Source organism: Ctenocephalides felis, unplaced genomic scaffold (assembly GCF_003426905.1).
Source record: "Ctenocephalides felis isolate EL2017-DRISC unplaced genomic scaffold, ASM342690v1 CF-g0.4_SCAFFOLD_03571, whole genome shotgun sequence".
Taxonomy (NCBI): Eukaryota; Metazoa; Arthropoda; class Insecta; order Siphonaptera; family Pulicidae; genus Ctenocephalides; species Ctenocephalides felis.
The window spans coordinates 41,023,290-41,036,313 of NW_020539725.1; the positions used below are offsets into that span (position 1 = coordinate 41,023,290).

Genomic DNA, 13,024 nt, shown 5'->3' on the forward strand with positions numbered 1-13,024 from the left:
GATGTGCATTTAACACCTAATTGTATGTTATATGGATTTATAATTGCTTCATTATGTCAGCTAGGTCTTCACCCAAGTACGGTAAAGTGGCCTGATATTGTTCTGGATATTCTTGTATCAAAGCCCTTGTCACATTAATAACTAGTTCCATTGTTTCTGGAGAGAAAGTTAAAAAAAATCCAATAAATGTTCACTAGAAACTTATTTGTGTTGAACGAATTCAATATCAGTCATTAATATAGCTTTATTCACTATTTAATAATAGTGAATGTCTATATTCAAGAATAAACTGCTCAAATCTTAAGCAAAGTAACTTATAATAAATTAATTGCAATACAAACATATATATTTCAAAGTATAATCTAGTAAATATTTGAGAATTTACCATCATTACTCCACTGCTTCTTTTTTATAGTCTCTGCAGATGCTTTCAATATAGCCCCAACTTGTTCTATTGCACTTGGGTGTTTGGCTGTAAACAATGTTTGAAGGCATCTATAAACAGCCAGATTTTCTTCAAAATCATGACGCAATGGTAGATATTGAACAAAAACGGGCAAAACCTAAAATTTTGATTATTTTTGGATTGCATAATGGTAATTTATTAATTAAATTATGGCAAACATACTTGTTCAAGGGGAACACCATTCATATTAGTGAATATCATTCTTGCAAGTGCCCCACAGATATTGTCTAATGTTCCAGCATGTGTTTCTTGAGATACTGCAGAGCTTAGCGTTGAAAGAACCTCAGGATAATGACTGTTTTAATTAAGGAAGACACCTGTTGAGTATTAACATGTATATTATTGTATGGCCGGTTAAAGAGTACCTGCTACTGAATGAACTTACTGAAGTATTGTAGTCCTATGAAAAATAGTTTAATTATCAAACTAAATTAAAAGTTTGGATTAATTGGCCACGACTTTAGAACATACTTTGTGAATGTATTAGGCGTGTTCTTTTTTCAATAATATGTATGAAAAAAAAAAAAAAAAATGTACAAATTTGAATAATCTCTCTACAGAAACATGGTTTAACTTTACCTCCAAAGTTGATTATAAAAATTATAAAAAACAAGTATTGTAGGAAAATTGCTGCAATGAGCAATATATTACAATTTGCTGATAAATTTTATTAGCATTTTCTAAAAAAAATTGAAGAATAAAGAATGAGAAAGAAAAAAATGTATCTATTATTACTAAAAATTAAATATAAATTTTCCTCAAATTATTCTACAATTGATAAAGGATACGGATATAGAAGATCTTTCCCATGCAACATCATTTCACCTACACCAAATATAGCATTATTTCTGACATCTTCTTTAGCATCTTTAGAGAATTGCAACAATAGAGGTAGCAGTTGCGGAGCAACATTTGCAACATACTGTTGTAGAGGTGCCATACATTCACTTATCATTCCAATGGCAAATGATCTTTGGGAAAGACTGCAAGACTTTTTCTGAAATATTAAGTAAGAGTTTTACAAAAGTTTCTTTCAACAAATATTTTTAGAATGATATCTCTAAATAGTATAATTAAATTAATATAATTCAGGTTTATAAGAAAATTAACCTAGATGAATAACTCAAAATTTTTTTGAGGTCAATTATTCCAATTAAAATCTTCCTTTAAAAATGGGGACTAGTAAATGTAGAAACAATTCAAGATGTTTATTGTAACATTGCATGTCTAAATAAATTTCATAAACGAAATGTTAATAAGTTTACCGTTCTGTTTAAGATATGAGGCAATATTCTATTGAATAATACTAGAAAGTCATCTGGTTTCATATTTTTTCCTAATTTGGGTAAAACTTCACCAGCATATTCTATCAATAATTCGTCTTGTTCAGCTTGATCTTCAACTGAATCATCATCATTAGTATCATCGATATCTTGACATACCAGCTGAAATAGCAATAAACACTAGTCAGAGTTACTAATATTATTAACTATCAAATCAAAATTTACATTGTAAATTACTATAAATAGAATTTAAATTTATTAAATTGGGTATTTATATGGCTAAATTCATATACTTAAATATTCCAAACTTCAATAACTTTTCAGACAATCTATTCCAAAAACTAATTGGATGGAAAAAAATTCAATTACAATTTGTTAAAAGCAGCTTTCATATTCAATAGAAATTTCTGGTTTTGCACTATGTAATATGTTTAGAATTATATTTAATAGATATTGTAAATATACCTTTCCTGTGAAAATATCTAAAATACAGTTAAATATTGCATCTCGATGAATATCTGCAATTTTGGTTTCAGGATCAACTTTGTCTAATATCTGATCAAACGTTTCTACTGCTTCCATAACAACTGTTTTCTCCTCATCTAAAACAAAGATCAATTATAAGTAAAAAAAAAATACAATTAAAATGAACAAGTACTACTTTCTTATATTAACTTTTCTAAATTTTGAAAAGTGGAGTAAGTTTTAACTTATGTTCAAAAATAAATTTTTTTTTTTTAATTTCACACATTAAAACCAGCAAACTATCTATAAAGAACACAAGAAATATGAACATATATAGTTGTGAATCAATAAAATAAAACATTATGATGTATACTGGTAAATTTACCTGTTCTTATAATTTCAGAACATTTTGGTATCAAAACTGATAAAGCTTTCTCTTTCGCAGCTCTAGACTCTGGTGTTAATGTTTTAGAGATTGAAACACAAAATTGACCTAGAGCACAAAGGGCAGCTTTACGAATATCTTCCTGTGGGTAGTTGGTTAGCTTGAAAATTTCTTCAAAACTGCTTTCCAAATATGGATTGAAAGCCTCTCTATTCAGGAAATCAAATAAAAGTATAATTTAGGTTTTGAATACAAATACCTGTGTATTACGATTTAATATAATTCATTACCCAGTAAATTCAGCAATTTCTTTAAGAGCTAGACACGCTTGTTCTTTTTCATCAATGTAGTCATTTTCAACACTCCAGCCTAAAAAAATATCGAGGTTTATAAAGCATACTAAAAAAAGATTAAAATAAATAAATTTTTCCATCTATAGTTGAAAACTGACTATACATTGAGATTAAAATCAAACTCCAGCTTCATATATCTGTTTAAAGACTCTTCATAGATTAAATTATTTTCAATAAGCAATTATTTTTTTCATTATTGAAGCCATAAAAAACTAATGACAAAACAGTGCCAAACACAGCTAAATACAATTTTAGTTAAACCAAGTATACAGTATGAATTTGTCATCAGTATTAAAAAATATGTAAGACGTTTATTAAATTGCTACTTCTATCCTGAGATTTAAAATTGAAATTAAATTCAAGATTGAAAGCAATATAATGCTTTTCATTGAACAAACAATGCTGATAATCCTCTTGATTAATCATAAAATATTAGCATACGAAACCCTCAGCAAAAGTTTAAAGAAAGTTAGATTCTCATATTGTATCAGTAACATATATAAGCCTTTTTCCACATATTTTACCAAGGACTTCATCATCCTCCTCGCCCTCAGAATTTTCAATATCTTCTTCAGCATCACTGTCCGATTCCTCAACGGAATACACATCCAAAACGCATTCCTCATCCTTAATATGCGGCTGTAATAAAATTTCAACAAAGAATACTAAATATAAAAATTTAATAAATTTTAATATTTAAAATCTTCAATATTTGTCTGCTCCGCTTCCATTAAACAAAAGCTGTAATTAAATAGCATGAATTAATCTGAAGGAAACCAGTTAGTGATTGTAAATAATATGTTCAATACAAATCTTATATTTATTGATTATTTAAGGATTGATAGAAATTAATGAGGATCTAACAAAATAACCTTTTTAAGTAATATAAAATAGAGTATAACTTAAATTCAATATTCGAGGGTTTCGTATCAAGAATGTCAGCCATTCTTAAAATTTTTAATTTATATATATAAGTGAAAATTGTTTCCTACAATTGGAAAACTTCAATTTGAGAATGTCAATCTTATGAAATTTAAACGAATGAACAATAGTGAGTTTTAAAAAACATTGGATTTAGAGAATTTATACCTAAAAAAATCAGTAAATAAGGATTGTATAAAACATATAATTAGCAAAAATAAACTGGTTTCAAAAATGATCCTGCTAACTTACTTTGCGGAGTACTTATATAGCTAAGTGCACTATCCAAGTTTTCATCAGAAAGCAGTTTTGAAAGTGATTCACCTTCTCCATAATAATGCTGCCAATAATTTATAAATTAAATAACTCATACGTTTATTTATAATAAATAGTTCATAAAATTATAAAAAATATAATGTAATACTTACCACAATTCCCTCACTACTTTTGATGCTTTCAATGAGTAATTCCACTACTTTCGGCAAAGCTGGTGCCATTTGGTCATTCATAACTGTAGATAATGCAGCAAATAGTCCAAAGACACTTCTACGTAAATTTGGATCATTATTTTGCTCAACTAATGTCAAACCATGCTGCAGTGAATCAGAAGCAAAAGGCATAAAATTATCTTTTCCTATCGTTCTTGCTAGTGCCCCAAAAGTATCTGTAGAAAAAGAAATAGTCATAACATAGTTCAAGTTCTGCAAATAAAAGTTTTTTACCTATCGCCTGAGCTTGTAAAGATATAGAAGTTTCATCCTCAGGTTTCATTGTAAGATACACCTTCAAACCTTCAACAATCCTAGGGAAGTAGGGCAGCATAGCTCCTTTGGCAGCATTTGCTGATAAAATATTTATTAAATTGAATTAAAAATTACTGAATTACATGAATCTTAATAGTCATATTTCACTAACCTGCAGCTGCAATTGCACTCAGAGATAGTTCTCTCAAATGAGCTGAATTTTTGAAATCCAATGCTAAAAACAGCCTTTCCATGAATGTGTCCAAGTAAGGAATTAAACTATCTTCTAAATGTTCACAAAATACTTCCAAGGCATAAAACATTTTATCAATACTTGGTGGTTCAGAATTGTTTGGCAGTGTTGCACATAATTGGGAAAGAAACTCAAATAGAACAGGTAGAATATCAGATGCATATTGGCTTATATCAGGCTGAAAAAATATTGTCTAATTATCTAATCAACTCAAAGCAATAAGAAATTGAATTACTTAAGTAAACTCTTCAAACACTTATAATTTTCAAAACTCTTGTGTCTCTATTATAAATTAGGTTTTACATTAGTCGCATAACATTTTATGTAAGATCAAAAAAGCTGATAACAGAATTGGTGATTATATATTATTGAATAATGTGAACTTTATCTTTATGTATATACAAACCTGAAGATATTCAGAAAATTGCCCCAAAGCAAATAGAGCAGCATTTCTAACAACCGGGTTTGTATCAGTGACTCCTTGGCCAATGCATCTCAACATATTGGGAAGATACTTAGAACGAATGGCTTCAGAGCACCCTTCAGAAATGACCGCTAAGCATAAGAAAGCTCCTCTTCGGCAAAATGGATTATCCCCTTGTAGTGCAGGTTGAACATGACCAAGCTACAAAATTAAGATTTAAATTGTTAACATATTAAATAATTAGTAATATTAAAATGTCTGTTAGTAATAATAAAATTATATACATATATATGCTAAACAATGCAAATTATATGAAACTTACTATATGGGGTAGAAGTTTTTCAGGAGGCAAATGTAAAGCCAAACTGTCCATTGTCTGAGTTGCACAGGTCAAAGGGTTTGCATTATCTGAATCATCCACAAAGTAGTCTTCATCTGAGTCATCAATAGGTGGAGATGACATAAGCTTGAATAGAACATCAACTATTGGTCCAATTAATTGGTGTTTTATCAAGCTCTGAAACAGTATAATAAATATCTTATATTCAACATTCACAAAGAATCCATAAGGAATTTAACAAGTTTAAATAGTTAATTTTGTAAAAAAAATTATTTCTATCCAAAGAGAAGAAAATTACCTTTCGTTTAATTCGGACAAGCCAACCAATAATTGAGGTTGCCTTAACCCTCAATTCGGGTTGAAGTTGTTGATTTGAAGCAAACTGCAAGCATAGTTCTACGACAAACTGCATATGTGGTACCAAAATTGCAGGAACAGTCTCTGCCAGGTCATCAAGAAATTCCATTGCAATAACACATTTAGCAGAGTCCCGCTCGGCTAGAAATCTCAATGCTTGCAGACAGGCCGGTAACATGTTTTTATATGCATTGATAGCCTGAAATTATTAAACTCATTTTTTTCCATCTACTTTTGGAATTATATTTTAAATTAAAGTTTAAAAGGCAGACTAAATACATTTCTTTAGCTTTTTTTAACCATTAATAATTGTGAAACAAAAAATTTGCTTTAATAGTTACAGTAATGGAATTGAGGATAATGTTAGAAACCAGCGAAACAGCAAATTCTTTTCATTTTTTACGTTACGAAAACAGAATAGATATGTTGTATAATACTAACTGCATCATGTCCTTCAACTACTGGTATCAATTTAGTTAATGTAACCAATGCATAATGTGGAATTGTTACATTTGACTCTGGTCGAATTGATTCTAATTGAGCTGAGCATAATTGACAAAGAGCATTTATATGTGGAATATACTGTCCAGGAGCCATGTCAACCATGACGGATATGGTGAACATTCCTAATTCTTTATTGTTTTCAGCCTCACTTTCACAGAGTTGTTGAATAAATTGTAATAATTCTGGCCAAGTATTTGTAGGAAATTCATGTTTGACAAGAATTCCTATAAATTGGGCAATAGCAGTCTTCACCATATGTTCAGTCTCATTAACAACAGCATTGAGCATGCCGCTTTTAACGCTATAACAAAAATATTGGATATTTATTAATTTATCAGTTATTAACAGTTTTAATTTTACTGCTTCTTAACTCATAAGTTAACTAATAAATTTTTTTGTAATAATATTGTACTGGATAATAATTCATATTAATCTATGTTTAATAAGATGAAACTTTTAAAATGAAATCTATCTGAATTCATGGAATTATACAATAATTAAATTATCTATGTTTCAAAATGTTCCTATTGTAAAAAGAATAATTTACTGTATCAATATAAAATAATATAAAAAATTCATCTTAAACAAAGATACCATATCCAGCATACTGTCGAAATTGTGGATTTTGCGATGAAACTGCTACTTGACATAATGCTGGTATTGCTTCAGGTTTTTGAAGGATTCGGTTAACCTTACAGTTGCCTAATTACATAAAATAAATAAGTAGAAGTAACCATTTGACTTATAAATCAAATTAAAATGTTTGAAATGAAAATCATTTATTAATGAGTAATATCATCAGATAATTGTTGCACAATATGAATACAGATCATTATAGCATGCAATAAAAGTGATTTGAATGAATAATTTCAAATTTCTTTCTGCATTTATAGCTGATTTTTATTTTTAAATTAAAACTATTAAGGCAGCTATGTTAACAGTTATTCTGTACTCAATATTTCAGTAGTATGCTTAATGCATATTAAGTATTACTTTAAATATCTTGGTTTAACAAATTAAACCAAAAGGGAACTTATATTGCTATTACATTACATTACATTAGTACTTCGAACACATTGTTCGACATCCAAATGTGTTAAGGTTATGTTCAAGAACTACATTTTTTTGCTTTTTGATAAGATTCATAAGCTCAAATCTCAAAAACAAGTTCTAGTAGATATATTAAAGTCTGTTTTTGAAAATTATTTAAATGACTAAGAGCAATCTAAAAACATGTGGTTATGTGCATTACCTCTTGTATCGATTCTGTATCACCATTTATTAGAATGTCAATAATACTTTCCATGGTGTATAAACGCCTCTTTCAAATTCACAAATATATAATTACCTCCAGGCCAATTGAAGTTTCTGTTCACCTAACCATAGAAAAAAAAAAAAACAATTATGCGACGTTTAAATAAACAATAGTGAAACAGCATTCTTATAAATATCGATAACAAATGAACATATTCTCACTTGCAACAAAAATTGTATTGTTTCTAATAACCATTACCAATGAATAATGAATTTGTTATTCGACAATGATTCAAAGAGATTCCTACTCGAATTCTGAAAATTGCCGGCAGTTGCTGCGTGAGTAAAGGCTTGCGCGCACATGAATGAACTTAGGTACGGTTATAGGTTATCGACGATTTATACCTTTTATTGTACAATTCGAACGCCTTCTGTGGGTGTTTTTAACGAACATTCAACAATCATGAATTTTAATTCTCGTAAAATAATTTTACTATATATAATTACATTGTAAAGTATTTAATATGGTGAATGTGAAGTGTTTTTTTGGAGCGAATGAAAACTGACTATGATTAAACTTTCTTTTGTTATTGATCCAATCTGAAACAAATGGTGAGTATTTATGAATAAATTTTAATTTGAATATTTATGAAAAATATTTTTATTACAAACTTTGTAACAGTTCTATATATTTTATTTATTTAATACATTCTATGCGTATTAAATAATAGTATTAAAGGTAAACTGTAGCTTGATAATCGTATGCATTTGTTTTCATCCTGAACTGTCAAAAATTTCCACGTGACTTCATAGACCATACTCATAGTATTCTAATATTGTCTAGGTTATAGACCTTATAATACATATGTATTATAATATATACTTTATAATATGTATTGTAATACCTTATAATATGTATTCAAGGTCTATAGTAGTATTCAACTATAGTTGATTCTCAGGCTGTTTTTTTTTTGTATAGCGAAGGAAATGTAAGGTGACCATACGTCCCGGATTGGCCGGGACAGTCCCGATTTTCCGCCTTGCGTTCCGACTTTTTCTAAAAGCAATATTTTTCCCAGTTTTAGGTGTTTTGTCCCGGATTTTTCAAAATGTTTTAATTGCCAATATATTTTTAAACATATTTCAACTAGCTAAAATTTGAATTGACAAAAGGTGCATATATAATTAAGTTTTTAGCTCGCCAACAACCCCTCTCCCCCTGCCCTCATACACATTCTAATCCATCCCGGATTTAATGCAAAAAAAATAATTTCACCTTACTCCAGGTATTACTTGGTGGGGGGAGGATCTAGAATGTTATCATTCTTAACTTCATTTTATACTTATCTTTTAAAATTTAAAATTTAAAAGATGGGGGAGGATCTAGAATGTTATCATTCTTAACTTCATTTTATACTCATCTTTTAAAATTTAAAATTTAAAAGATGGGGGAGGATCTAAAATGTTATCATTCTTAACTTCATTTATACTCATCTTTTAAAATTTGAAATTTAAAAGATGGGGGGGAGGATCTAGAATGTTATATTTCTTAACTTTATTTATACTCATCTTTTAAAATTTAAAATTCTAAAGATGAGTATAAAATGAAGTTAAGAATGATAACATCCTAGATCTAGATCCTCCCCCCACGAAGTAATTCCTAACGGCGGTTTCCGTAGTGACCAGAGGCAAGGGCAAAGCGGAGGTTTTAGTCGGTATTATACGAGGGCGGTATAGTTGACGGATTGGCCAGGACAGTCCCAATTTTTCGCCTTGCTTTTTTTTTAAAAAACAGTATTGGTCCCGGTTTTAGATGTTTTGTCCCAGGTTTTTCAAAATGCCTCTGCTTTCTACGGAAACCGCCGTTAGGCATTACTTCGTAGGGAGAGAATCTAGAATGTTATCATTCTTACCTTGTATTTATACTCATCTTTTAAATAATACTCTCAAGCCGTGAGGGTATGATAATATGAATATATTATATTCTAATATTGTCTAGGGGTATCATGAAAGTTTCGGTTGTGCTTTCAAATTTCTAATAATACTCTCAAGCCGTGAGGGTATGATAATATGAATATATTATATTCTAATATTGTCTAGGGGTATCATGAAAGTTTCGGTTGTGCTTTCAAATTTCTATCGGTTTCTATCAAATACTTATTATTATTTTATTAACTTCCCGAAGAAGAAGTTTATGTTTTCGCCAGAGAATCCGACTTGCTACTTTTATGATTTCTCGACGTTTCAAAACATTTCTGAACAGCTTGATCTCAAATTTGGACAAAGTATGTATATGTCAGTGGCGTAATAGAGTAAATTGCTACGGCCGCCGATCCAAGAAGGCTTCCGATTCATGAAGGCCCCTCGATCCAAGAGAGCCGCCCGATCTAAAGAGTCTTGGCCCAAAAGGCAATGAGCTCAGAAATATTTTTAATTTTATACTGAGCTGCGTCAATTTCTTTGCATAGATATTTATTAACACTTTAATCGTCACGATAATAACAGAAAATATTTCATATGAACCTTAGTAACTTCATTAGAGAAGTTAGTTAAATCTGTATCAAGAAAACAATGTACCAAAAAATATTTTTTGACACAATTCCTGAGAAAATACTATTTTTAATGTCGAAGTTAATAGTTTATAATTAGTTAATCTTAAATTAATATTTTTTTAAAATCAGAAACACTGACTTTGGGTTAGGAATATTTTCATTTTGAATCTATATGTTTTTTCGCTTTTAAACTTAGTATAAAATTCATAATTATTTTGAAAAAAATAGCATCTATGCCAGGCAGTCAAAAAGATCGTTCTCACGATTTTTGGTAATATCCATAAAATTGAAAATCGCTGTTTTAACCCGCTTTTGGAATTTTGTTTTAGAAAATATTCTCATTCTAATAACGTATTGTTCAATATAAGCATATAACATTTTCAGATATTTGATCAGTAGTTGTAATGTAATTGTAAAGATTCAATTTAAACCTATGTGTTCAAAAAACCAGGACAATCTGGAACAAAATATCAAAATCGTGGACAAATATAGCTTTTAGAAAAACCCGGGGCAAGAGGTGGATATTCGGGACTGTCCCGGCCAAACTGAACGTATACCGAACTTACTAATATGGCCATATATTATATTAAAACTTCTCTTCTCTTTCTATCAAATTGCGTATGTTACTAAATATACTCGTATATCTGACATGGCTCATGTAGGACTTTAGCGACAGACACATATGGCTGACATGGCGATTAGTTTAAAAAATCTATTTAGTAGACGTTAAAATTCTCAAAAAATATTTTTTTACAATTACTCTCGCATAAGAGTGGAGTGGAAGCTTATGGCCAGCATTGGGTCTATTCAACGTCTAATTGAGTACGCTGAAAAATCTCGAAGTTTATTACAATTAAACTAAGGACAACATGAGGATTTTTGTTGCCCTATCAAAAGATCTCCAGATTAGGTACGCTATTTCTTTTCAGATTGTAAAACAGATTAGTCCAAGAGCCAGGTGCAAATTTGGTTAATTATTTCTTCTCGATAGATAATTGGCGATACGCATCAGACAATAGTATCATAAAGCCCAATGACCGTCAGCTGCGGCACAGTGGGGGGGATGAGTAATTGTAACCCCCCACGCTTGAATAAAAAAAAAATAAATTCACTCATTTCCTCTAGGCTAAAAGTTTATCAAGTTATAGCTAACCCAATACCTCAACCAAAAAAAAAAGTCAGCTGGTTATAACATAGTGCATTGTACGTCAGCTGATGGCTAGATCATGGGAAAAAAATCTTCACTTTCAGTGATATCCTCTCGGTTAAAAATTTACCAGATGATAGCTTATATGTAACAATTGATAAATATATACGTCAGCTGGCTGTATCTCGGTGGAAAAATCGTCAGCTGATACTTTGAAGGTCGTTACGTAGAAGTTAGCCAGAAGCATTTACTGACTATTTAAAGGCATCAGCTGACCAGGTTTCCCTCGACTTATTGCTAGCTGATTTTTTTATTCACCACAGTATTATATTTAAAATCAACTCACAAATTTTCGTGTGGCATTCGGCATAGCACTCCAATATGAGTGTTGAGATGAAACAAATATTCTATATCAATATTTTTTAGACTTATAAGTATATAATCATATAATTTTAGATATATTCCAATATTTCAATAATCAATTTGCTTAGTATAAATTAACTAGTTACTTGATAAAAAATATTTATTATAAAAAAATTATGACAAATTACAATTCGAATGACAATGTTATTAATCATTTTCGGCTTCGCTTTGGCTTGAGTCACAACTATCTCTCGCTTTTTCGGGCTGGATAGTTATTTCATCAATCGATGTTGGTAACTGACTTCCAAAGAACCAGGTAAAATCATATTTATTGTCAATTTCTTCCCAACTATAGTCTTCCGGATCATCAGAAGTTGGAACCTTCAAGTGTGCATTTGACCAAATTTGAGCAATATAGCATGCTCTTAAAAATTGCTGATATAGCTCTGACTCGCAAGGTGATAGAGAAGAGCCATCAATACCTTTCTTTGGTAACTTGAATGTCTCCGTATCCAAGAATTTATATGTTTTTTTAAACAACACTACTCTTGCCTCATTGACCTTTTTTCTCATTGAAATTTTCTCAAAAATATTGTCTCTATTCTCTAATGATTTTGACATTTGGATGAAACACTCGATGAAATCATTCGATTTAGCCATTATTGAAAATGGTCGTTTTTTTCCTTTTCGAAAAAAGGCCGGGTTAAAATCACACCCTGTGAATGCGTGAAATGCCGGAAGTGCTGCGCTCAAATCATTTTAAACATTTCAAACATTTATAAATCTTTGGGCTTTTCCAACTCCAACTTCCATGCAAATGTTGATATTTTCTGATATATTAGCCATGTTAGCTAACATAATTATTAACACGTCAGTGTCGGAACAACGAATCGTCACGTTTGCATTAATATCAATGTTGCAGACATGGAAAATTATTTTTGTGTCTGCTTCTTCGTGAGCCGGGCACGAAAATTCTTCAACACGAGTTTTTATAACTTTTGAGTCATTAACTATGAATCGAAAGCAAGAGTCTGCACTCACATAAACTGTTTTATCCTTTATATACGGCCACATATAATCTTTTTCCCAATTTTCAATAAGAAACTGTACCAGTGCTTCCTTAACATTAACGTTCTTCAGCTAAAGAGAAAAATCCTTTTTTCGCACTTGGTCAGGGCCTTCGATATGGAAGTTTGCTTGCTCCATGCCTCGTA

At 30.3% G+C, this 13,024-nt stretch overlaps 1 protein-coding gene across 1 annotated transcript; it reads right to left on the reverse strand.

Moving 5' to 3' along the window:
* Positions 1 to 9: 9 nt before the first annotated feature.
* On the reverse strand, positions 10 to 6,976 carry LOC113386053 (importin-4-like). Its single transcript, XM_026623862.1, has 17 exons — positions 6,949 to 6,976; positions 6,432 to 6,859; positions 5,932 to 6,189; positions 5,616 to 5,810; positions 5,276 to 5,494; positions 4,789 to 5,047; positions 4,596 to 4,715; positions 4,302 to 4,537; positions 3,477 to 3,591; positions 2,890 to 2,968; positions 2,600 to 2,808; positions 2,215 to 2,351; positions 1,732 to 1,911; positions 1,255 to 1,463; positions 629 to 761; positions 386 to 563; positions 10 to 156 (listed from the first exon to the last, which is right to left on the reverse strand). Exons 1-17 carry the CDS (start codon positions 6,974 to 6,976, stop codon positions 38 to 40), a joined length of 3,102 nt encoding a protein of 1,033 aa, XP_026479647.1. The 3' UTR covers positions 10 to 37.
* Between the last annotated feature and the right edge of the window lie 6,048 nt (positions 6,977 to 13,024).